Raw genomic sequence first — 26801 nt, 5'->3', positions numbered from 1 at the left:
TGGGATAAAGAAGGTGGGAGCCCTGGGCAGGCAAAGGACACCCCGTGGGCTCAGGCTCCACCAGAGGTCCAGGAGCAGAGTGTGGGGCAAGGAAGAAAGGAGCAGAAAGGACAGGCGTGTGTGGAATGTGTGGGTGCATGTGTGAGTATGCGTGTGTATGTGTGTAAGTGTATACATGTATATGTATCTGTGTGTGTGCATGTGGGAAGATGGCAGAGGCTGAGGGTGGAGGACACTGAGAAACTGAGAACAAACCTGCCCTCCCCGCACTTTTGCTGTGGCCAGAACTAATCCTGACTGAAACAAAGGAACCATTTCCATTGTCTGTTCTGCCTCTTGCCCTGTGTCTGAATGCTGTCACCCAGAGAATGTGATCACACTTGCAGCACTAGCTGTGGCACTTCAAAAATACCTTGTCTTGTTTATCAGGGTTCCCAGCTCCTGTTGTCCGCCGTAAGCCCGCCCCCACAATTCCAGGCTGGGTAGAATCTGGAGCTCCATGGAGCCTGATACTGAAGTGGAGGCCTCTCCCTGAGAGTGCCTGGGGCCCAGATGGAGTACAAAACTTCCGTCAGCACTTGGCCAGAATTCCAGGTACATCTCCTTATTGGGGGCTGTGCAGGATCCAGATCCCCTGTCCTTCCTGGGGAGGACAGGCCCCTCTTAAGCGAATAGGCCCCTCTTAAGCCAAAAGGCAAGGGCCTGGCTGCTTGCCCCCTAGGGAAGGGGGTTTAGCCTCATGGTAACCTGTGCTCTGACGGCCAGCCCAGGGCTGAGGACTTCTGAGCTCTTCTGGAATGAGAGGGAAGGCAAGAGCTCCCCTGCTTGGCTTCTTCACAGCCCCCAGCAGGGGCTAGGAACCAGATTGGCAGTGACCAGCTTCCCTGTCAATGGACATGGCACCTGTTAACTTCTTCAGCTTCTGCTTCCTGGGCAGCACAGACCTATATGCTCTTTCCCAACAAAGGGCACTAATAGGTGTGAGTCTGGTCCTAGGGCCAAACTGACTGCCCCTTCCATTTCTTTTCCCTAGGCATGTGGCCGTGTCTGAAGAATGAGCTCTCTCTCTCTGGGCCCGGTGGTGATGCATTGACCCAAAAGCTCTCAAAAGAGGCTGACATTCTTATAAGGAATTAAAAACTAAATGCAATTCTAATCTTTAGGCAATTCATCTTCTATTTTTCCTTGCTTGTCCCTTGGTCTCTGCCAATTTAGAGTCAATGTGTCACGTGATTCCTTTTAAAATTGGGTTCTGGCTGCTGCTGCTTTTCCTACCCACTGCCCATCTGCCTGCTCTGAAGGCAACCCAAGTACTGGGAGGGGTAGGGGGGACTGCCACAGAGAAGGCTCAAGTAAGAACTGAAATATTTGACTAGACTTGGTCCTAACACAGGCGACTGATTTTATTACCCTAAATGTCCTGGAAACCCTGTGGCCTCTGATGTTAGAAGACTCCCTGCTCCAGCATTCCCGGATTGCCCTCTGCAGCTAGCCCTGGCATTTTCTACAAGTGGCTGTGACGTGAGTCACAGTGGGCAGTCTCCAGTGAGACTGACCATGAAATGAGCACAGAGGGGAAAAGCTGCATCGTCCCTCACCGCAGGGGTGAGAGGCCAGCAGGCTGGCAATGGCCCCTGGACCCCCTGGGGGTTTGTGGCAGGGACTAAGGGGTCGGCATCAGCAGGAGGAGGGTGCGCCCAGAGAGGACAGGTCAGACCAGGCCAGGTTCCACCAGAAAGGGCCCTGGCGTTGATTGCTGGGCAGGGCCTGTAATATCCAAACCAGATATTGCCTTAGGATGAAAAGAACATGATGAGTTCCTTCTCACACTCCTTTTCATTTAGGTAAAGGTGCAATGAGGTCCACGTACACGACTCCGTCCACCATGAAAGTCTTCTTTCTCACTCAGTGGGGGAGTCTCAGGCAAACTCTTGTGGTTTATTAACATCACAGACAAAGCATATTTTATTTTTATTTGAATTAGCCAATGAAAATGTTTTATACAAGGTAAACACTTCACCGTGAGATATTTAAATTAAAAATAAATAAGCTAATTCCATCTTACAGAAATCTCCAGCTACCACATACAAACAGAGGCCATCAGTTATAAGTTAAATCAGTTAAAATAATAGTCTTAGGATGCTCGGATTGATAGGTCCAGCATAAATCCCCTGTTTGCTCTCTAACTTTGTTCCTGGCTCCATTATCTACCCAGTAAGATTATTAGTCCTTTGAGACTAGGCCCTCACTGAAAGAGCTCTTGATACCCTAATCTCCAAATCATATTCAGATGCAAGGACCGAGTGTGCAACATCTAAAACAGCAGTTGCAGAGCAGAGATCAGCGAGGTGAAAGGCAGAAGTCGAAGCGTCTTAAGCACCCCTCACATTCTTTCTTTCAGTTCACATGGAGATAAGGAAACAGATAACTTAGCAAAAAGGAACATGTGGTCACAGAGCAGCAGCATACAAATAGCAGGTGAGTCCAAAACCAGTAATGTGCCCAAATTCTTCTTTGTACTAAGGCATGGCAATTTCCAACCAAGTCTTAAATTTCACCAGGGAGCGTCAGGTTTTGTTAAGTGAGTTGGATTAATTTAAGCCTCTGAATTAGTTGAGATAACTTAAGCTTCTCGGGGAAGACTTGAAACCACAGACGACAATATACAAGGCATAGGTCCCTGAGCCCCTCCACGGGCAAGTAATACTAACTGATGCCCGCACTCCTTCATCTCGGATTCCATCTCCACACAGAACTCCATGCAGCCTCAGGCCATCAACGGTGGTTAACATCGGAGATCAAAGTCATTTACTAACCTCGGTCCTTCTCTGTGTTCTGAACTACTCTGTTTGAGCGAGTAGATATAACACAGGCATTGAAGCCTGACACCCATATGGTTAGGTGCCTTCAGACTAATCATTTAACCGCTTTAAATGGTACCTATTAAATGGGTAACGCCACCTAACTCAGCGCTGTTAGAAAGACTGGGACAATGTACATAAAGTGCTCATGCCCAGACGCAGGAGGCGTTTCATAAGTGATAGCTAACATAATCATATTACCTTTAAGGCTACTGATGTTGAAGACGAAGTTGATAGTGACATTCCCATTAAAAGAAGGAAAGCATAGTATGACACCTTAGGTGGAACTATATGCAACTGATCATCAGTTGGCTTTGACCTACAAACAGGACAGTTTCTTCTGGTTTAACCTAATGCACAATAATGTATTTCATTCAAATCACTTATTGTTCCAGCTTTAGACATTCTTCCCTTCAAAGATTGCTCCCAGAGACACACTCCTACTACTCCAAGCCTTCCTCAGGTCAGTCGCGAGGGTAAGCAAAGCAACGAGTCTGGGGGGAAGTGGAGGAGCTGGTGCCTAGGCCCACTGTTTGATGTGTAGTCACACAACCTGTGAAGGCCTCCCCACCTGGAGACTGGGAACAACTGTGCAGAGAGGAGTTAATGGATAGGAAAGCATTTTCAAAAGTTGAAATCATTATACTAAAGTATTACTAATTCCACTAGACAATGCCATTTCAGAAAACATTAGCATTCAACATTTAACTTTTAATCGTATTTTTCTATGAAAAAATGGCACATAAAGAATAGAAAATTCATGCAGTCATGCCAAATGATCATCCAAACCCACCTTGACATCACTCTCAAGCTGATATTTGCAAACTAAGTCAGTACCTAGTGCTTTGTCGTTGAAAATCATACCCCTAAAAATGCAGTCAGGGTGACAACGGAGTAGTGAGAACTGTTGTGTTTACAAGTGTCTCGAACATCAAGCTCCTACATTTATACCTGGAATCACACATAGGAGAAGTGCTCACAAGGAAAAGGAAAGAATCCCCTGCTTCCTTCCTTGGGAGTCTTGAAAATGGGCTGGGGAAATTTTATTTTGGTGTGGTTTTGCTTAACAATAGGAACATAATCTTATGACCTCCCAAAGTCACTTTCAGACCAGGGGTTTTAGCGATTCTGAGAAACAACAATTTTCTTTGGCTTTCCAGGGAAGTTCCTTTCATGAGTCGTTAGCCAGGTGATCCGGTAGTCAGGGAGGGTGATGTACATGTTCAGACCAGCTGCTCTCGGAGGTAAGTGTGGCCCCGTTCCAGCCCAGCTTTCTTCCCATGCAGCTAATTTTGGCCAATGCAAGGCACCTGGGGAAGGTCGCCTTTAGTCAGCCTCGAAGGCGCTGTTGGTAGCTCCCACGTATTCAGACTTCTTCTTGTGCCTCGTCCACATTTTCCGGAGGATGCTGGGGACGCCGCACGACACGCTCCCTGTCAGCGGCAGGGAGGCTTCTGCTCCCTGGGGGAGGGTTGGGTACTCTTCAGCCACCTTCCTGAGATGTCTGGATCTAAAGAAAGGCCAGGGTGTGGGGGGAGAGTACTCACTTCACTGAGCCAGGCTTTTGCTTTATATTCCTCCCATGCTCACACTTCCTGTGACCAGGAGGGAGGCTCACCACTGGGATGCAGGCAAGAATGACTCCGCCTGGGAGATCCCCGAAAAAGGCGAGGGAAGGAGATGGCCTTGGGCACACTGGTTTGTGGACCTGAAGTTCTTGTCCCAAGTTCCACTTTCCATCCCCTCCCACTTCTGCTCTGACAATCTTGCTGGGGAGGGTGGATGTCCCAAAGCCCTGGCTATGGAAAGAGCATGAGCCCAGGGGTGGAATCCTGCTCTCTGCTTACTGTGTGACCTCAGGTGAGGGGCTTAACCTCCACCAGCCTCAGTTTCCTCCTGTGCAAAATGGGGCTTTGGGGAGGAGAAAAAATGAGAAAATAAAGCATCTGGCACAATGTAGGCCTCCATAAATGTTCCCTTTTCTCCTCACTTTCTCTCCAGAAGAGAAAAGGCCTTACTTGTCAGCAGTCAGGGTCCAGGGACAAAATGAAATGAGAATGTCTGAGCTTAGAGAGAAAGGATCCATTTGGAAGCCCTGGCAATGCAGCTGTGTGGGCTGGTAAGGCCAGCCTCTGCTGAGGCACAGTGACTTTCTGTGGGCCTGCTCTAGCAGTTCCCCCAAGTCATGCTGCTGAGAACAACTTGCTACTAGAACTTAATATGATCCAAACAATTTTCTTAGTTTTTTTCCCATTAGGTCCCAATATGTGGAGTAACTTAGCTTCCACAATTCTTTCTGGATGGCTTTCTTTTGTCTAGAAGGGCTTTGCACTGGTCTGTTTCTCCTCCCATTCCCACAGAGTTCCAGGTATGCGCCACCCAGTGGTCCCTCACATACCTGCCTCTAACTTGGTCTCCAGTGTGTATCTTTCCAACCACTGGACTGTAAGTTTCTTGAAAAATGACAGCAACGGTTTTTGCTAAGCTCTTCACACATTATCCCATTCATCTCCATGTCTTGTTTGTTTGTTCGTTTGTTTTAAATAGATGAGGACATGGAGGTCTGAATAACTTGCCTGAAGTCATAGCAAGGCGGTGGTGCACTGGGCAAGCAGTACCACCTGACTGCTGCCTGCAGCATGGAGGACGATGGGGGAAACATAAATGGCCAAGGCGAACTGAATTCAAGATGACTGCCCGCCACCTTCCCAGTGCGCCACTGAAGGCAGTGAGGGGGCGGTGGGGGGATTACCCACTCCTGCAACCTAGCAGCTGGCTCCGGATCAGAGGAAATTGTAACGTGGGGTTGATACATTTGGTTTGAAACCTTTGTATCTCACATGTGTCTTTACCTTTGGGCAGGGGCCCTGAACCTCATTCAGGAGGCATTTCTGACCTCAGCATGCCTGTGGGAAGCTCTGCATGTGGACTCTGATTACACTGATCTAATTAACTGAAAATCTTCCAAGTGACAGTTCTCCGGCCTAAAGAGTGGTGTTAATGAAGTGGAAGCCATCAAGAAAGGCTTCCGCTTCATCCCAGGGAAACAGTCACCCAGGAGGGTCGCCCTCATTAGGGGGGATTTGCAGCTGGCACGGATTTTGTGTGAGCATCTCGAGAGCCTGTCAACCAGGCCACCTGTTATTCTTCTGCCGCTCCACCCGGAGCAGGTGGGGCACCCTGCAGGCAGTGGGTTGGAGGCACAGCACTTACCCTCTTGTCAGAACAGCTCTGTTCTCTGGGCCTGTGGCTGCTGCCTCCAGGACAGTTACGGGGGCCTTCACCGAGATCCGGGCCACCGGGGGAATCTGGGTTGTGAGGAAGGGGAAGAGAATGTGAGGATGTAGCCGTGGTCCCAACTCTGGTACGACTGGAGCCATTTGAAAGGGGGATGGCTAAGCTGAACCACCATCAACCCAGGGCAATGGTCCTTGCACTTGGGTGGGCATCAGACTCCCCCGGGGGGCTTGTTAGCGCCATGCTGCACCCACCTAGGTGTTGATTCAGTAGGTCTGATGTGGGCCTGGGAACATGCATTCCTCACAAGTTCCTAGGTGCTGCTAGTACTGGCATTGTTCTTAGAGAAGAAACTTGACAGAGAGCAGCTCAGTCTCACCTGAGCAATTTTGTCCCCCTCACACCCCCATTGCCTGTGCCTCCTTTGTTGTCAAATCGTGCAGGTTCTTATTTTGAAACCCTGCCTCAATTTCTGTCATCCTCTCTCCTGCCTTTGCTGCAGCCTTCAGCAGGTCACCTGGGGCCTCCTTGCCACGTGCCCTACCACAGGCTTCTCCTGGATTTGGGGGGCCTCCCCACTGAGGGGCAGACGGAGGTCACCTCTGCATCCTGCTCTTCAAGCCCCACCCCCCAAGCCAACTCCAGCTATCTATGTAGCTCTGCCTTCTGTCACCCCCATGGGTACCAGCAGTCACAGTCCCAGCAGGGCCACGCCTGCCTTTCTCAATGCTCATGCCCAGTTCCACATCTTCTCTAGGCTTTTCTTTCCCTCTCTGGATTGCGCCTTGTTGCTGCCTGCCCTTCAAGCCCACTTCCTCCGGGAAGCCTCCCCTCAGGCTGGTGACCCAAATTGATTTCTTTCTGTCCTTACATCCCCACAACACTGCCTGCCTGTGACATGTTTTAGCACCCATCAATTCTGTCTTTTTATGGTTCTCTACTTGTTTTGTATGTTTGTCCATTTTTCTAGTCCCCAGAAAGGTTGCTCAGTACGTGGCAGGGCCCAGGACTTACCCTTTGGTGGTCCCCCTCAGCTTTGCTAATGAAGGTGGTAAGCATGCAAGAAACATGTTCTGAAGTGAAAATTAACTGATGGTCTAACCTGGGCCGGGTCCAGAGGCTGCCCTGACAATGGATATGCTTTGCTTTGTTCCTCCACCCCAAGGCCCACTGAAGATTTAAGGTCACCATGTTTCTGGAATTACTGAGAAATTCCAGGTGGACAGCATGGTTCACCTCTGCCCTCTCTCCTGAACTGGCCAGAGGTCATGCACAGAGTTACTGTGCCACCTTGTGGTCTCTTGGGAGCTCTCCCTTCCCATCATGCCAACAGTAGGAGAAACCTACACCACCCACCTTCTTCCCCACCACTGGAGTCTGACGTCCTTCCATGTATCTCAGTGTTGAATCAGACCTAGCTGTGCGAGCTCTGAATTGTTCTCCAGCCTCTGATGAGCTGCAACACCCCAGCCCCACTGTCTCAGGCCCAGGGGAAAGGGTCACTTGTCCCATCCTTTCCCACTGTGTGGATTTCCTAGGGTAGGGATGACTTAGATAAGATAGTTAGGTTGGATTTCCTGCTCAGACCAGGCACAAAGTGCTCACAACTCTGTACAGTTTGTTCTGTAAGGACAAGGGGCTGAGCCAGACAATCTGTAGGATCTCTCTGTGTTCTCACAGGCACAATCCATGCACCATGAGGGCTGAGGCTCACTGAACACAGGGAGCCCAAGCCAACCTCACCTCCAGCTGCGACCCCACCCCTGCTGTGCTAATTAGGGGGTGTCCAAGTTCATGCTCAGAAGCAGATGCAGGAGATGATATTTCTCAAAGAGACACTGAGCTAGACCTGGACATACGCCACCCAATGATCCCCCTTCAGGGAAGGACAGGCAACAGACGGCTCGCAGCTTCTGCAGGTCTGTCTCAGCTGCAGAAGGGCCACATTGCCCGAGGTAACAATATTCCTCCTGGGGCACTCCACACGCCATGACAGGGTGAGGAGGGAACAAAGACCTGGCCATTTGGCTCCAACTGGGGACAACCCAGGTGGGCAACACTCGCCCCAGAGCTCTCACCAGGAGGGGTCAGGCCTGTGTGGCAATGTCTCAGGTACCAATTCCTACTGCCCATCTCTAATCCCACACCCCAAATCTCAAGTCGGCTCCCAGAGAACCTGAGCTGGAGCAGATGCCTTCCAGACATGTCCCACCCTGAGATGAATGGCTCTTCATGTTTTCACAATGCTCTTGACCCTTTCCATCTCTTTCCTCCTGCAACTGCCTTTGGGAATTGGTCGGGGAATTTCCACTGGACAGGGGCCAGGCATAAAACACTTCTTTGCCCCCATGTTTGAGATGTCTGCTAAGTAACACCTTCTTCTGTTTGCCTAAGAGCTGAATCTGGCAAGAAAGACAGCAGCCATCCGTGGTGTGCCGCAAGGTAACGGGCGATAAGAGCAAGAAGCCTCAGAAGTGGCCTGAAGGACACTCAGGCTCTTGTCGTGGCACAGACTGGGCGCAGCAGACACAGCACCCCAGGCTTATGTACTCACCAGAGACTTTCCATAGGCTCGGCTCCCACACAGGTGTGACGGCTTGGGCTCCGCAATCCCCCCTGCAGAGGCGAGTGGAGGACACACTGCTCAGTGCCCCTGTTCTGCCTCCCTCGGGTCTGCATCGATTTTCAAAGCCAGGGATTTATTTCTGACTTTTTAAAAAACTACCTTTGATGTATCTTTTTATCTTTAAATGACAGCGTATATTCAATGTTATTCTGTGTTAGTTTCAGGTGTACAACATAGTGGTTAAAACACCATATACTTTATCGAGTGGTCCCCCCAGTGTTTCAAGTCCCCACCTGGCCCCATACGAAGTTATCACAATACTATCAGCTATATCCTTCTTGCTGCGCTTTACATCCTGTGATTTTCCGTAACCACCAATTTGTATTTCTTAATTCCGCCATCTTTTTCACCCAGTCCTCCAAAGCCCCTCCCCTCTGACAACTGTCAGTCTGTTCTGTTTCTAATTCATTTGTTTATTTTGTTCTTTAAATTCGACATATAAGTGAAATCATATGGTGTTTGTCTCTGTCTGACTTATTTCACTTAGCATTATACCCGCTAGGTTCATCCATGCTGTCATAAAAGGTAAGATTTCATTCTTTCCACGGCAAGTTGGGAATTTCTAATGGCCTTATACCAAGCAGCAGAATCAAGCAGTAGGATCGGGCAGCAGGGTGACTGCTGAGGGGGTCACCTGCCACCCCTGGCACTCGTCCAGGGGGCAAGACCTAAGGCCTAATAAGTAGGTGCTCAGAGAATGTGGCCTCAGCATTGCCTTTCTCCCTAAGGTGCCACATCACAGAGGTTATCAGGAATGAAATCTTTAGGGCTCAGATCAATTATTTACCTTTGTGCTCCTGGACACCCCTCTGTGAAAATGAGCAGAGAAGTTCTGCCTGTGGTAGGAAGCACTGGATCCTAATGTGGAGTAATTGCAGAGTCCTGAACATTGAACATTGGCTACCCGAGAGGTTCCTGAGAACCTTCTTGCTATGGCTTTACTCCCAGGGCCTGACCTACTTCTGAGTCATTTCTACTCTGAAGCCTGCAGCTTCTGAGAATCCAGGTGCTGAGCTGAGGCAGCTGGCACCAGGTGGAAGGGTGAGGGTAGGGGGAGGTGGCTTTCAATGTCATCCTCCCCTGGGACAGACATTCCAGGACCAGCCCCGTCCTATCACACTTGAGCATATAGAAGTAAAGCACCCTCGCCCTCAGGAAAACATCTCCACGGCAATTAGACAAAGTCGCAAGACTGCCAACATCAAACAGTGATGTTCAGTGCCCTGGCAAAAATAATATAGCAGCTCGTATTTTAGAGTATTTACTGTGTTAGGCACTGTGCTGAGTGTGAAACACACGCATTATCTGACGTGATCCTCACCACAACTACCCAACAGGTAGTTGTCATCATAGTCCCCAAGTTCTAGATGAGAGTCCTGAGGCTTTAATAAGACATAACAATTTCAGTGAAGACAGCGGACAGTCCACTCTGGTCTTGCAGGGCTGGAGAGGCTAGACCTGGGGACCCTAGCCCAGTCTGGGGGGAGTTTGCCAGGTGGACAGACCCGGAGAGGGCAGTCTGCAGAGAGAGGAGTGTCGGCGAAGGTCCAGGGAAATGTTGTGTAAGGGAGACGTCACAGGATTGCACAGCAGCTCAGGGTCACTCTGTGCATGGACTAGCAGGGACAGGAGTGTCATAGGAGGTGGTCCTGGAGACATCAGCAGAGGACAGGTCCTGGGGGACCTTGGTCATGGCACAAGTGATTCACAGGTGGCGATGACAGTGTTTAAAGAAGAAGAATGGCAGAGGCAGATTTTGGCCTTAGAAGGACCCTTCTGGTAGCCTCATGGAGGGAGCGGGACTGGTGGCTGAGGGCCAGGGTTGGCTGCTACACACGAGGGATGGTGAAGGGTCACCCAGTCCAGGCAGCCCTGAGAGAGGTTCCAAGAGGGAGGAGTGAGACGTGTCCAGGAGTGGATACTGCAGTGTTCAGTGTGTGAAGTGGTGGGCAGGGTGGGGGGTGGGGAGGGAAGGCATATAGAGGGAAACACCTGTGGCTTGCAGGGAAGTTGGGTAGCAGCCCCAACTGAGAAAGGGAGAGAGGTCTGAATGAGGACGATGAGCTCCATTTGAAAAAGTTGATTCTGAGGTGCCTGAGGACATCTTGATGAAGAGGTTCCACTAGTGACCAGTTCTCCCAGGCCCAGGAGGTGGGGTTTCTCCCTTCCAGGTACCTGAGGTTCACCTGCTCTGTTGAGAGCATTTCTCAGCTGGGCCTCTGCCTTCAGAGTCTCCACAATTTCCAAGATTCTTTGGAGAATCTTTCTCCCACAGGAGGAGGCTACAACATCCAGGAACCCAGAAAAGAAACAAGTCCCCAGATATGAGGTCCCCGAAGACACACATCCTCTGACAGGAGGATGGAAGACGATGCCTGCCGATGGCTGGTGCCAAGCCTTCCTGTGGAGAGCCCTGGGTCCGGCTCCGCTTCAGAAACCCACCCTCTCTCCCACCTCCTCTAGAATCTATCAGATTNGGAGAATCTTTCTCCCACAGGAGGAGGCTACAACATCCAGGAGCCCAGAAAAGAAACAAGTCCCCAGATATGAGGTCCCCGAAGACACACATCCTCTGACAGGAGGATGGAAGACGATGCCTGCCGATGGCTGGTGCCAAGCCTTCCTGTGGAGAGCCTTGGGTCTGGCTCCGCTTCAGAAACCCACCCTCTCTCCCACCTCCTCTAGAATCTATCAGATTCCAGGAGCTGACGGTTGAATCAATGCCCAGCTCAATCTTTTCTTTTTTCTTTTTCTTTTAAACCTGTCTAGCACATTCCTTGCATGACCTGACTGTCACATGTTGGGCAGATTCTCTCCATTTCATAACTTACTGTTCTCGTTGAGAATAAAAGACTGACTTGGTCAGTTCAAGCTCCTATTAGCTACTTAGAAAGGAAGGAAAGTGTCCCCTAAAATGACACAGTTGGGGAGACATTATTCTCTGTGGGGAAGAGGTGTTAACTAGGAAATTGGGAGATCTGAGGTTTAATCTCAGTTTTGTTGCTAACGAGCAGTGCGACCTTGGGTAATTCACAGTTTCCATGGTTTCAGTTTCCTCTTCTGTAAATTGGCAGGGGTGGTGCAATAAATCAGTGGTTCTCTACCTTCTATGAGCATTGGGATAAGTTGGGGGGTATTAAAACACAGATGGCATGTCCCACCCCAGCATTTCTGATTCACTAAATCTCAGGTGGGGTCCAATATTTGCAGTTCTAGCAAGTGCCCAGGCGATTCTGCTGCTCTGAGGACCCCACTTTGAGAACCACCCATTAGATCATCTGTAAATCCTTGCCAATCAATTTGTTGTCCTCGGACCAACATCCTCAGCTTCATCTGGGAGCTTATTAGAAACAAAATGGGGGGCCGTCCTCGGTCTTACTGAACTGGAATCTGTATAACAAGATTTCAGGTGATGCTTTTGTACATTTAACTTTGAGAAACATGGCTCTAAATTTACTTTATGATTTTGTAGTGAAGATATTCTCTTTTTCTCCTTTCACACACACACATGCACCCACCCACTCACCTATATATAGACATAGAGAAAAATTTGTCTCCTCTTAATTTGCAAGGCAGATTGTGGTTTTCCCAATGCTTTCATTCTACATACATATGTATATGTGTAATCACCTAACTAGAGAATGTAGATTGCTTTATGCATTCTTCTAGTAGGGTCATAAAAACAGGATCAGGGGGTCAGTGGTCAAAGAAACTTTAGAGAAGAACAGTGGATGAAGGGACATACTCAATGGAGTTCTGTTTCAGTTTTTATAACATACAAAATTGTTGACACGCCAAGGCTTTGCAAAGGATATCCCAGACATTCCATTGTGTATTTTTGGAGAGAAAATATGAATAATTTTAGGCTGTGGGCATAACAGACATAACCTAAACCAGCAATTAAAGGCAAACTACCATCACGGACTTCAGCGAGCTAGAGGGAGACGCATGTTGGATTGCTTGAGGTGGGAGCCATTTATAAACATAGTGTAAAAGGTAAAACCATACTGTTTGCTGCCTTTGAAACAAATTTGTCACAAAATTCTTTTTATAGAGTGTTGAACTAGCCTAAGTCATTTAAATTTAAGATGGGGAGATTTTAAGATGGTAGTTCGTAGAGAGTCTGTATAATTTCACACACACTGCCTATAGAATAAATGACGTAGGCTTTTTCTGCTTTATGGGTCATGACTATACGGGGTTTCTTTCCCCTGAAACATAGTGACTTTCATCTCCTCCTGAATTCAGCAGGGCTTCCTGTGGGCAAGATGGTAGATGGAAGCATCTTTGCTGACTACACACACCAGAAGCCAGTTTTACAGGTAGAAGGCGTTGTGGGGATGCTGTAGATAGGGTCTGAGAGCCCGTGCACTGAGGGCGGGGACAGCATGCGCGGTGGAAGTGAGTAGTCCCCATGCCACAGTGACCAAGGACACTAGGGAGGACCGCGATGAAGTCGGATAAGACACAGGCCAGGATGCAGACACTGTGGTGGCTGCTCTAAGTGAGTCATTGTCTCCCAGAGAGGTACCGGGAACAGGGGTCAGGCCAGGGCACACATACCTGGTCTGGCGGGGGTCTTGGCAGGGTGGAGTCCCTGCTGCCACGGGCTCTGCAGCCGGCCAGACCTGCGGCCCTCGCTGTCCTGGCGGTCACTGCGGTGCGGCAGCAGCTCCAGGGGCCGGGAAGAGTACAGGTCCGACTCGATCACCACCTGCCGGGAGGAGGAGAAAGGACAGTCAACCTCTCACCCAAATCACATGCAGGGATCCGGGGCCCAGGCCAGGACTGCAGCTTTTGCTGACGGACAGTGTACCGACAAGCATATTTTGGAGTCCTCCTTACTTCACTGAATGCTAGAAACGGTGAAAAAACTTGGGTAAATTGGCCAGAAACAGCTGTTTTGGGAACTTCAGAACATATGTGGTGCCATGGTACAGGAAAATGAGAGCTCCGGGGTCCCTCACCAGCAGCCCCGTCACGGAGTCAGGAGCCTGGCCCATCAGTCCAAACATCAGGGCTGGTCGTCCGCGTCCTGGCCTGACATGGTTTGTCAACAGGACAGGTTATTTGAAATGAGGATAGTCCTGGAATTTGGGGTCTTACAGTCTTGGCAGCTAGGTGGGCATCCTTGTTCCTGGTGAGAATGGCTTTTTGGGGGAAGAGGAGCAAGCAAAGGTAAGAGTTAGGGAGAGCACTTGGGGCCCAAGCTTGATTCACAGATTTTTTTTTTTTTTTTAAAAAGAAGCTACTGGCAAGAGGGAGCAGGCACAGCTCTGGAACGCTCGAGTCTCCTCTGCGTCACGGAGCGCCTGTGTCGGTGGAGCTGGGGGTGAATGTCCCTACGCGTGGTTCTGTCGGAGGAAATCCTGGCGAACCAGAGCACAGTGCCGAATGCTAGGTCGCTGACTGTGACGACCACTTGCCGAATAGGTGTTTTTGCAAGTACACGATGGGGAAATACCCCTTTTGTCAGGGCCCACCAAAACTGACCTGAAAAATTATAACAAAATACTTAAATCATTGAAAGTTGAAATGTAAAATCTTGAGACAAATATCTTATTACCTAGAGGGACAAAAGGAAACTTAGCAGTTTTGGGCTCCTATCCTGCATATTCTTATTCTTATCCTGGACACTGGAGTCATTCATTCTAGACTTCTTACTCCTTTGAAGCTGGTTGGAGCCTCCCATACGACACAGCAGCCACTCTGAGATTTGCATTCACTGATGCATTTGTTCCTTTCCTTCCTTCCGCAGACACCCTGTGAGGACGTGTTCTGAGCCAGATCCTGGGCACATGGGGGACCTGTCTCAGCTCTGCAGACTAGCTTTCAACGGAACCCCCTCAACTGTCCACACATACAAATAGTGTTACTTGTGGAGGATGTGAAGCAAAAAAGATTAAAGCTTTAAGTATCACAATAGCGTGATATTCCAATTGAGTAGGGGAAATCAAAGCTCTAACAGATATTGTTAGAATAAACGTCAAGCCACTGGGGCAAATGGATCCCTGTCCACATGTCTCATACCAAAATGAATACCAGACAGATCAAAGATGCATGTTTAAAAACAATGCCCCCCCCGCCCGCCAAACTTCAAACACTACAATATGGTTTAATATAACATTTGTTACTTACAAAGGGCAGTTATCCCTATGAACATAGAGCTCTTACAAATCAATAAAGAAGAAGAATATAGAAAAATGGAGCAAAAACATGATCTGGCAATTGATAATAAATATATGAAGGGCCAATGCATGAAAAGATGAATGACATTAAAAATTAAATAAATTAAAACAACACTTTCTGCCCTGGCTGGTGTAGCTCAGTGGATTGAGCGTGGGACTGCGAACCAGAGTATTGTGGTTGGATTCCCAGTCCGGGCACATGCCTGGGTTGCAGGCCAGTTCCCAGCAGGGGACGCATGAGAGGCAACCATACATTGATATTTCTCTCCCTCTCTCCTTCCCTTCCCCTCTAAAAATAAATAAATAAAATCTTTAAAACAACAACAACAACACTTTCTTTCTCTCCTATGAGATTGTCATTGATGAAGAGACTGGTTTGGGTTCAGGCAGACCTGAGTTCAGGCCAGAGTTTGAACACGTTGTGGTTCTGTGGGAAGCAGACACCCTTGCCCGCCATCGCTGTCCTGGGGCACAGCCAGTGCCTGTTCTTAGTAGGGGTTTTAGTAGCACAGCTCACTCTCACTCTTGTAGTTCATCCACAGGTAGGGGTGTGGAAAAGTAGGGTTATTGTTGTTTGAGTGGAAAAATACAAGTGAATAAATAAGCACATTAGAATAAACTCTGTGTTTCACATACTGACAACTGCAAAGCTATTTTGCCCCCCTTGTGTTTATCTCTAGCGTCTGAGAGCGGTTCACGTATCCCCCAGAGGAAAATACCACAAGGGCAGCTGTCACTCTTTGCCTCAGTTTGCCACTAGCAGTTCTTTGCTTAGAAAATTAATACATCCCAAAGTTGGTCTTATCTGGGGAAGGAAATGAACTCCTGTCAGGCCCATTTTAGGATCCAGACTTATTCATTCTGTGCCTTTGGAGAAAGCTGATGATTTAGGAACCTTCGGGATTAGTCCTCGTTATTAGTCCCCGCCATTGTTCCTCTCCGGGCACTGCAGAAGGTGCTGTTCCTGCTTTCAGCGGGTCTTCAGTGCAGGAGCGGGGCAGGGTGGGCTCCACTCCGACCGGACGCCAGCCCATTGGGTCTGTGGGGCACAGCAGTGGGTGATCTGGCACTCATCAACCTGCACACACTCTCCTTGGCTCTCCTCCTTCCCTTCCTTTTAGCATTGAGCTCTGCCATGATGTTGCCCAGAACACTGGAATTTTCTGGAGTAATAATAGTTCAGAGTCCCACTCCCCTGGACACATGGACTATGTGACCTAAGGGCCCTCCTTCAGAATATGAATCTCCAGGTTGAGTAGGAAAGACTCAAGATGGATGTGGCCTCCTGACAGCCTTGTTTGTCTTCTGGTCTTGCTGCTGGTGGTGGTCTTAGAACAAACCAGCCTTAGAGTAGGCTCTTTAGCACCCTGAGCACATGGGAAGGTGGGGAGCTGGTAGCAGGGGGGTTGGGTATATTAACAGGGAGTTCGAAAGGCAGGTGAGACGTAGGTGATGAAGAATCATCACGACTTAGGGCTGATGAGAATTGTTCTAGCTCAACTCCCTAACTGTCCACGCAGGAAAACTGTGGCCAAGAGAAGCCATGCACTTTCAAGGTCACAGAGCTGGAAGGGGAAGAGCCAGGACAGGAACTGTGGTTTTATGACTCCTGAGTGCTCTTTGTCAGAACTACAGAAGTACCTACATCCAGAGAAGAATCTTCCAGGGCAGTTGATTGCTCAGTGTCTTTTGAAAAATCAGCAGATCACCAGACAAATCTCTCCCCTGCAAGGTTGAACTCTGAGGAGAATGTGACAGTTGCAATCTCATTTCTCCATCTTTCCTGCTCATGGCCCTGCTGTTTATGAATGCCAGTGGCAGGACCTCCACTGACTCACACCTTCACGTCAGTTCATTCCTTTCAGCTGCTCACAATGCAGGTGGCATCAGGTTGACCAGCATGGCAATAAAACTGCCTGAGAATCCAAGGTGGGGGAGGAAAGACTGCCTAGAGACGGAACAATATGTAGCTGTGCCCTGAGTTCAGACAGAAAAAAATGGGACTTAGGACGAGTCCAGAGAGAGGGGAAACTGTGACACTAAGGCTGAGGCAGAAAGGAAAGAAATATTGGTAAAGGAAGGAATCTGACATCCACATAGTAGCCAAAGGACTGATACTGGACACAAATAACACTTTCAGGACAAAGAAAGTCATAAATATTCATCCATTAGAACAGTTGCAAAATATGAATCATTTTCTCGGGAACTCAAGGGAAGTCGAGAGCCAGTGGGATGAGGAAACGAGATTAGCAACAACTCTCTCTTCTTTGGGACTCACTTTCCCCAGCTGAGGTGGACTGAGAGATCTTTTCTGTCTTTTCTAATTTGAATGTTCTGTACAGTTGGGGCTGAGTTTTATAAGCAGAGGATGAGACAGGCTGTGAGGGGAAATCAGAAGTTCAGACAGCTCAAAGGCCAGAGGGCATCATGAAGCTGTCTCACCTGGGAGATGATTGCATATTTGAAGACAAGATCCTACCTTCTGATTTTTAAAAAATCCTCACCTGAGGATATGTTTATTGATTTTAGAGAGAGAGGAAGGGAAAGGGAGAGAGGGAGGAAGGGAGAGAGGGAAAGAGGAAGGAAGAAAGAGGGAAAGAGTAAGAGAGAGAGAGAATGAGAGAGAAACATCAATGTGAGAGAGAAACATCATTGATTGGCTGCATCCCATACGCAGCCCAATGAGGGATCGAACCAGCAACGTTTTGGTGTATGGGGTGATGCTCCAACCAACTGAGAACCCAGCCAGAGCTGCTGCTTCTTTTTTTAAATCAAAAGCAATTTTATATGTATTCATATACTTGAGTTATTTTTGTCTCTGAGTAAAAAGTGTTTTAGAGAGGGGAATCCATAAACCATAAATGTAGCAGTCTTTCTCAGAAATGTCCACCCCCAGGAAACCTGAGAGCGTGGTTCCACAGTGCCTGGCTGAAGTCGACTGGGTATCGCAGGAGGCTGTGCTCTGCGTGTCTTATTTCACGGGGCTTCACCTCCACCACTGAGCATTGTCTCCTTTGTATAGGTTCTAAATCCCCCAAGAATTTTCTTCCCCAGGACCCTAGAAAGTACAGGGATTTAGTTTCCATTTTAAAAGTTTTCGTGACCATTGTTCTGTCCTTATAAAGCCAGGAGATATTGCTATAAGATGTAATTCAGACAGGAACAGTGTTTAAGTTTAGAAATCCAAGGCAAGAACTTGGTTGAGAACTAAATATTCCTAACTCCCTTGGATTGTCGCTGACTCGTGAATGATCTGTGGCTCTTTCAAATCCAAGGTAATGCCAAACTCAAGGCCTTGACTGAAACATCTGTTATGAAGCTTTTCTTAAACTCTAACTTACCTGCAAACAACTGCTTCCCTTACCATTTTTTGTAATATCCACTGCTCCTTAAAAGTCAGGAGCACTTTTCTACTAGAGTGTAGGCTTAGGTTTTCAGGGGCCATGACAACGAAGTAATTTTCTTGCCCTACAACAAGGAAATTTTCCATCCATTGACATTCCTTTTCATTCTTAATATATAAAATATTTGCAGAAATTATTTTAAAAAGATATACAACTGACAAAAATAGGCAAAAGACATGAGTAAAGAACCCAGAGTAAAAAATATAAAATCTATAAAAAGTAGAGGAATGGTATTAAAGAAATACAAATTAAAACACTAAGATACTTTCACCTGTTGGATTGTTGAAGATTATCAACACTGTTCCCATACAGTATTGGCTCAGGTGTGCTGGTAAAGCTACTTTTAAAATGCAGTTGTTTACAATTTGGCAATGGCTACATTATTTTTCCAATATTCATATCTTTGAGCATTTTCTGTTTTTTTTTAAAGATTTTATTTATTTATTTTTAGAGAGAGGGGAAGGGAGGAAAAAAGAGGGGGAGAGAAACATCAATGTGTGGTTGTCTCTCAAGTGCCCCCTACTGGGGACCTGGCCTGCAACCCAGGCATGTGCCCTGATTGGGAATTGAACTGGTGACCTCTTAAGGATTCTAAATCCACTGAGCCACACCAGCCAGGGCCTGTTGTTTTTTCAACTGAGAGTTAATTGACGTACAAATGTGCAAATTTAAGGAGCTGATTTGATAACACAGAAATTTCTTATCTATGAATGTATCCTTAAAATATTTGCATAAGAGTATAAAAATTATATTCAAGTATAGTTCTCTTGGCATTGTTTTAGTAGAAAAATGGGGAACTCCACTTATCAACAATTTGGTTAAATAATTAAGAAAACTTCAGATTTGGTTTGGGTAAAAATTATGGTACATCCATATAATGGCATACTATGCAGCCTTTATAAAGAATGGGATTAGTAAAAAAACAAAGTTGCAAAATAGTATGTTATTTGGCAACATAGTATAATTATTAGTATATAGGGAATTTTCACTTAAAAATACCAGTGTTTATTGAATGCTCAGCATATGTCAGGTTTAGGATATAGTACTTCACAGGTATCAGATCATTTGCTCCTTCCAATGGTTCTTTTTGTTTTAAAGATTTTATTCATTTATTTTTAGAAAGAGGGGAAGAGAGGAAAAAAGAGGGGGAGAGAAACATCAATGTGTGATTGTCTCTCGCGCGCCCCCTACTGGGGACCTGGCTGGCCCACACCCAGGCATGTGCTCTGACTGGGATTGCACCCGTGATCCTTTGGTTTGCCGGCTGGCACACAATCCACTGAGCCACACCAGCCAGGGCCCAATGGTTCTTGTACTTTTTATCCCCATTTTAATGCTGAGGAAGTAGAGTCCCAGAATGGCTGGGCAACTTGCCCGAGGTCAGAGAGCTAGAAATGGATGGTACTGGAGTTTAAGCCCAGGCGTCTCAACTCTAAGTCTACACACCTACCTACTGTGTTCCACAGCTTCTCAGGGTTTATTAATACCTATATGATATATCTTCATCATGTTTCAGATTTCATAATGAGCACATAGTGCTTTGGATATTAAAAAAGTAATAAATGTGCATAAAAACAATGACTAAAACCCCACCTCTTTCTGAAGACACTTAAATATTGTCCTTAGAAATATTTTAATGGAGAATATATTTTAATGGTGAATATTCTCCATTTTAATGGAGAATATATTTTTAAAAATTGAGATACTTGGAAAATCAAAATGCTGCTCTATGAAAAAATTGTGATTGAAATAGAAACTCCAGTATAACTGAGAGGAAACAATTAGCAGTTAAAATAAATCTTTTAAATTCAAGTACAAAATTGTATTGACAGCTTTTATATAAAGAAATCTGTAAGTAAACTGAGACATTGACAGCGCCCTAAAGACATGCAGACTAATTTTATGGTAATGCATGTGATTTATTAAAGTAGCAAAAAGACGAAAGCCAGGTAGGTTGGTAGGTTGGAGGTGAGTGAAAACACGTGGCAGCAATTGCTCAGAATTCCTGGTCACATGTGCCAAAACTGTAAGCAGAAACTAGTTTTAAAAACTACTGTGTTTCTCCCCATCTAGCTCAGTGTCTCTTACACATAATAGGAATGTAAATATTTGATGGATGGATGGCTGCATGTGTAGATGAAACTATTCTTATCCTTTTACTTGTTAATTCTGCTTTGAGGCCTCTGTATCAAGGAATTAATAAAAAATAGTATTTTGTACAGATAAACTCATTGTACTGCTATTTATAATGATGAAAAAACAGAACATTGCAAAGGCCAACAATAGGAGAATACTTAGGTCAGGGATGCTATGCCCACATTGTGGACTCTGTTTAAATAAGAAAGAAAATACACATAAAACAAGGTTTACTCTATGTGTCTGGGAAATATGGCAGAAGATATTATAGATATCTTCTATAGATAAATATAGAGGGGTCTGATTCAGAGTCGGGTGCTGCCATTTTGTCAGTTATTTTGGTTAAATAGAGGAGGGAGAGTGCAGCAACAACATGAGTTATAGAAAACCTTTGTGGTTCTATTGAAAGCAGGAGAGTGAGAGAGAGAGAGGGAGAGCTAGAGGGAGAGAGGGAGGGAGGGAGGGAGAGGGAGAGAGAGAGAGAGAGAGAGCGCGTGCGTGCCCTGGCTGGGTAGCTCAGTTGGTTACAGCATCACCTCAATATATTAAGGTTGTGGGTTCAACCCCCAGTCAGGGCACATACAAGAATTAACCAATGAATACATAAATACTGGTAAGTGGAAAAACAAATTGATGTTTCCCTTCCCCCTCTCTCTCAAATCAATACATAAAAATTTAAAGAGAAAAAAGCTAGACATTGCTTTTTTAAAAATGAAAGTCAATAAAGAGATCAAAACTAAAGTTTCCTTACATTCTTAGTCAAGAGGTGTTGAGAGCTTTTGACCCTTCTTCTGGCTGGACTGGACACTGCAAAGAGAGACAAAGGAATAGTTTTAGAGAACACCCATGAGGCTGACATAGCTACAGCAACAAAACTGAGAGGCTTTGAACCTAGAGTGGGGCTGGGGCACAGAGGAGGGGAAAAGGGAAAAAGAGGCAGGGTGCACTTGCAGTTTTAGATATTACTTGGTTGAGATCACCAAAGTACACAGCAGCATATTCACAATAGCCAGAAGGTGGAAACGACTCAAATGTCCGTCAATGGTTGATGGATGACATATATTCTATGCATTCAATGGAATATTATTCATTCTCAAGGAGGAATGGAAATCTGATACAGGATGCATGAAAAATTAAAGATATTAAGCTAAGTGAAGTAAGCCACACACAAAAGGACAAATATTGTATGAGACCACTTGAATGAAATACCTAGAGTAGTCAAATTCATAAAGACAGAAAGTAGAAGTTATCAGGGGCTGGGAAAGAAGAAATAGGGAGTTGTTGTTTAATGCAGAGATTTTCAACCAGGGTGCTGCAAGAATTTTTTTAAACAATTTTATTTATTTAGACAGAGGGGAAGGAAGGGAGAAAGAGCGGGAGATAAACATCAATGTGTGGTTGCCTCTTGTGCACCCACACATTGGGTGCACCTCACCTACTTGGGACCTGGTCTGCAACCCAGGCATGTGTCTAGACCAGGAATTGAACCAACGACTCTTTGATTTGCAGGCCAGCACTCAATCCACTGAGCCACACTAGCCAGGGCAAAATTTTAAAACATGCAATACCTGACTATCTAGTCAGGGTCACTGACAACAACCAACACAACAATAGCCATCCACTGTGACTGTCCTGTCTTGAACCGTAAATATATAGGTCGTATAATAAAGTTGCATCTTCTTAGACGTCACATAATAAGGTTGTGTTTGATTGGTTAATTCTTGGTAACAAAAATCCTTATATAAAAGTATAGGTACCTGATTTTTAAAAAGTCACTTTGGAGCAAAATGGGTAGTTAATTACTATTATTATTATAAATCAATCAAAATTATATGCACTTTATCAGATTGGCAAAAAATATATCTTTTTGGCCACAGAATTCTAATAGTTTATGTGTGCTATGAGATGAAAGAAGGCTGAAAATCACTGGTTTAATGGGTGCGGGGTTTCTGTGAGGAATGAGGGGGAAAGGCTCCAGAAATGGAGAGTGGTGACGGATGCACTACAGTCTGAGTTTTCTTAACGCTGCCGAACTGTATACTTAATGTGGTTATGTGATAAATTCTATATCTTGTATATTTTACCACACACATACAAAGCTTCAAAATCAATTAACTATAAAAAAGCACTTGGTTGGAAAAAGTGTGCCTTTTGTTGAAATGGAGAGACCCTGGCACTCTTTCCCACACTGCTGTTAGAACGATTTTCTTGGAACTGAAATCCCAACCTGTCACTGCCCTGCCTAGAACGCACAGGAAAGACTCCTTGTCACCTGTCAGATCTGTGATCTGGTGAGCGCTGAGTTGTTATCTTCTCAGAGCGACCACAACACCACTGGTCCAGGTTAGCAGGCTTGGCTCCCCAGTCCTTTCACGTAGGTGTGAATCTGAACTTGACCACTTGCCAGTTATGTAACTTGAGCAAATTACTCATCCTCTCTCAGTCTCACCTTCTTCATCTATAAGTTAGGGGCAATAACAGCACTTACCTCAGAGGGCCATGGTAAGGTTTAACTGAACTGATTTGTATAAAGCCCTTGGCCCATCACCTGGTGAAGAGTAAGTTCCCAGGAGTTAATAGTGGTCATTATGATTTTTCCCTTTCTCTGTAACATGAGGAATGGTGGAAGGAATAGGTGGTAATTTCTAAAGACTGTAGCATCCCATTAGAATTTCTCTTTTGGGGTTCTCTATTTTCTCTCCCCTCACTAACCCCTCCCCATCACTGTTTATCCCCAAGTAGATGATTTTGAACACTGTGGTACTATTCACCCCAGAATCAAACCCACTCTCCTGTGTCTCAGGAAATAGCTGCTGGTATAAATTCTTGGTAAAACCACAGTTTTGATCTTTTGTATTTACCATAAATTGTGTTCATGAAATCTTTCTCTTAGGTTTCTCTTTCTCTAGAAAGTAAAAAATACACAATCGTCCTAAGTTACAGACTTAATCTATGTCCTATGCCTTTAAAATACTTAAGAAACACCATAACATTTACTATGGCCACATTTTTGTGAGATATTCAGATGGCTCAGCTAAAAAATATATAGCTATTAGTTTGAACCCAATACAAGTATCTTGGGAAGAGGAATGCAATACAACAGTAATAAATGTTTCCCACTAAGCTTACTAGGTGGATGGCTTATTTGCCTTATCTTAGTCATGCCGCACAGCAACTCTGCAAGGTAAATACTCCTCATTTTATAGATGGGGATACCGAGGGTTAGGGTCATACAGTTGATGGTGAAACAAGGCCTATTTACTTAGCCACTAGGCCACGTTGCCCATATGGCTGAGCTTGTTGCTCTGAAAATGTTCTGGTCATTGCCCATCGAATAAACATGGCTAAACAGTAGGCAGGACTATAACCCTTGTTATATAAAATCAAACCAACCTATATTCCTGCAGTTAAAAAAAATGTGAGGACATAATGGTTTCCAATCTCTCTCATAAGTGGGGACCTGAGACAAGCTGGCACAGGCTTCCCTCATTGAGGGCCCTCAGCCTGATGGCTTTGGAGAAGCAAGATGGGGCAAAACAAAAAGAAGGAAGAGGCAGACTCCTCCCATTTCTGGCCTAATATAAACTGCAAACACTCTTTTCCTAGAGAACAACTTCCTGAGCAGTGAAATGTGCCTGAGTATCGATGACTACTTGGCTTAACACCATGAGATGGCCGCAAATAAAAATGGCAAAAAAGGAATATGGATTAAATATCTATCTTGGATCAAACATATTCATTGTTATAAATATGGGATAAAAATAGAAATCACTAAGTGATTCGTTTAATGGTGCTTATTACAGGCCAGGTACTATGCTAGATGCTTTACATATGTTACCCTGGGAGGTAAGTTCTAGTTTTCCCTTTTACAAAAATGAAATCTCAGGCCCAGGGAGGGTAAGTAGCCTGTCCAAGGTCACTCAGTGCGGAAGCAGCAGCAGTCTCTTGACCACCATGCTAAGCACATGGAGTCAAAAGCCCTCTCTGGAATTATTTTATTCAGGTGAAGTGTGACACTGCTGCTGAATTGCATTTTTTTAAAAAAAGCCATTTGACTTTGATTTCTTTCTCCCTTAAATTTTTTAAATGGGAAAAATGATAGAAAATAGACATATTTTAAATATTTATTTACTTATTTATTTTTAGAGAGAGGGGAAGGGAAGGAGAAAGAGTGGGAGAGAAACATCACTGTGTGATTTCCTCTCACATGTCCCCTACTGGGGACCAGGCCTGCAACCCAGGCATGTGCCCTGACTGGGAATTGAACCAGCAACCCTTTGCTTCAAAGGCCCATGCTCAATCCACTGAGCTACACCAGCCAGGGCTGAAAATAGACATATTTTAACATTTTCATATTTGCTTCCAATTTGTTTCCTACTCATATAAAAGTAATAAAAAATTGGAGGGCAAGTTTAGGTCCTCTCTTTGTCTTCCCTAATTCTATTTCCTTCCCTCCCCAGGACTACTAAGATCACCAATTATGTCTGCATCTTTCCAGCCAATCTTTTCATACTTTTCTCAAAATATGCATCCATAAACAATATGTAGCATTGTTTTCTATTTCCAAAATTAAGCATTGTTATCATGCATATGTAATTTTTCAGCCTTCTTTTTTTCTCACTCAGTGTTATATTTGGAGATCTATGTCCACACATGCGGATCTAGTCCATTGCTGGCGACTACAGTGGAGTATTCCACAGTATGGTGACACCACATGTTTGTTACGCAGCCCCCCCGCCCCCCGCCACCCACAAGGACACAGGTTCTTTTCACTTTCACTGTCATAGTTTCAATGCCACTGTTGAGCATCTGTGTCTAAGAAAGAAGCAGAGCAGCTGGGGCAGAGGGTCAGGACTGCCTTGACTTTCTAGGTACATTTCAGAGTCTCCAGTCAGAGTTCCCACTATTGCACGTAGGGGCTAGGCAGATTCCTTGCTCTTTTTTCTCTCTGGCTATCAGGCATAGATGTCTAAAGCTTAGTTGATGTTCTGCTGGCCCTCTCACTGTGACCAGGGTGTCTCTCCCCCACACTCCCACCCCCTCCAGCAATGACCCTTTTGGAGGCTGGCCTGGGTAGAAGAGAGGAATTGTTTGAATAGAGGCTCACGACACTAGCAGACACCCAGCCTGCTTCATTCCAGTCTGACAATGAGATCCGGTTGAGTCAGAGTCCTGGACTCTCCCAGCACAACAGGGGGTGGAGTGACAGAAAGAACAGAGGCTGTAGGACAGAAGGCTGAGCTCTGGAGGAGACAAGGAAACTGTCCAGTCGCCAGAGACCTGCTGTCCTCTGAGCTCTCACCTGAAGCCCTTCCCTAGACTTGACACCATTTGCTTTGTACACAAGGATGGGCAAAGTCCACACTTTTTGGTCTTATTAGTTCCAAGTTAAGTTTGGGAGTGTGCCCCTGGGGCCTGGGTAGAGGCCAGCCTGGGCTAGAGCATTACTTGACCACTTTATTGGACTTTGGGTCGCAGTGGGGAGTATTTCTCCTTGTATTTCACTGCACAGTTAGAAATCAGAGTTTCGAGACAGCTGGTTCTCATTTCAGAACCTGCTTGCTCACTGGAAGGGATGCTTTCATCTAGTTGCTGGGGAATTTTGTTTTCATCTATTTCCTCCAACAATGGCTTGCTGTCACTTTCATTCAGCATTTGGGTTGCAGTATTGAACTAAATGGAATAGGAATATTTAGTTGCCCTTATTTCCCCCTTGGTGGATTGCTTCTCAATGACTAATGTTTATCAATGTGCCTCCTTTTCAGAAACCACAACAAATATCAAAACAGAGAAGCGGTCAGAGCTCAGAGACCTGAGGGAAAACCATAGTAAAACACCACGTGACTGTCCTTACCCTCCAGCATAAGGTGCCACGTTAAAGGAACAGTCAAGGACTATTTACTCACCCTTGGAAGGAATCACGGTGGTGAAAACTTCTATATTTTCATCGCTGCAGCTGTAAATCTGATGCATCGTTTCAGCCTTCTCTCTCCTGAAGTGCCCGGGAACCAGAGGCCTCTCTCTGAACCCCTAGTCGCGAGGTTTCCTGATCCAGTCTGGCTCGGGGATCATTGTGCAGGTCCACAAAAGACAGGCTGGCTGGTGCTGTGAGCTCATCTCATTCCAGAGCCTTCACTGCAACATTTTCTAATCCCATCTGTCTTTTTTTTTTTTATGAATCCTATTATTGCAAACCTTTGATTGAGCGTGGAGGCTTCAGTCCCCTCCCAGCCAGGATGTATTTAACATTTTTATTTTGCCATGTCTGCCGCAGTGAATTTGGAAGTCTTTTGTGAAGTGATGAAGTGAAATCGCCTACTCAGTTAGCGCCAAGCTTGGATAGAGAATT

At 45.9% G+C, this 26801-nt stretch overlaps 1 protein-coding gene across 1 annotated transcript; it reads right to left on the bottom strand.

Annotated features, from left to right (window-relative positions):
* Positions 1-3036: 3036 nt before the first annotated feature.
* VXN (vexin) lies at positions 3037-26524 on the bottom strand. Its single transcript, XM_037058654.1, has 6 exons — positions 26359-26524; positions 21204-21259; positions 13288-13438; positions 8653-8714; positions 6075-6169; positions 3037-4371 (listed from the first exon to the last, which is right to left on the bottom strand). Exons 1-6 carry the CDS (start codon positions 26423-26425, stop codon positions 4188-4190), a joined length of 615 nt encoding a protein of 204 aa, XP_036914549.1. The 5' UTR covers positions 26426-26524; the 3' UTR covers positions 3037-4187.
* Positions 26525-26801: the final 277 nt, after the last annotated feature.

The sequence above is a fragment of the Sturnira hondurensis genome, unplaced genomic scaffold, assembly GCF_014824575.4.
Source record: "Sturnira hondurensis isolate 20B ecotype Veracruz unplaced genomic scaffold, ASM1482457v3 Scaffold0010128, whole genome shotgun sequence".
Classification (NCBI taxonomy): domain Eukaryota; kingdom Metazoa; phylum Chordata; class Mammalia; order Chiroptera; family Phyllostomidae; genus Sturnira; species Sturnira hondurensis.
Note: the sequence above shows the minus strand (reverse complement) of the source record. Positions and strands in the feature narration are given on the sequence as shown.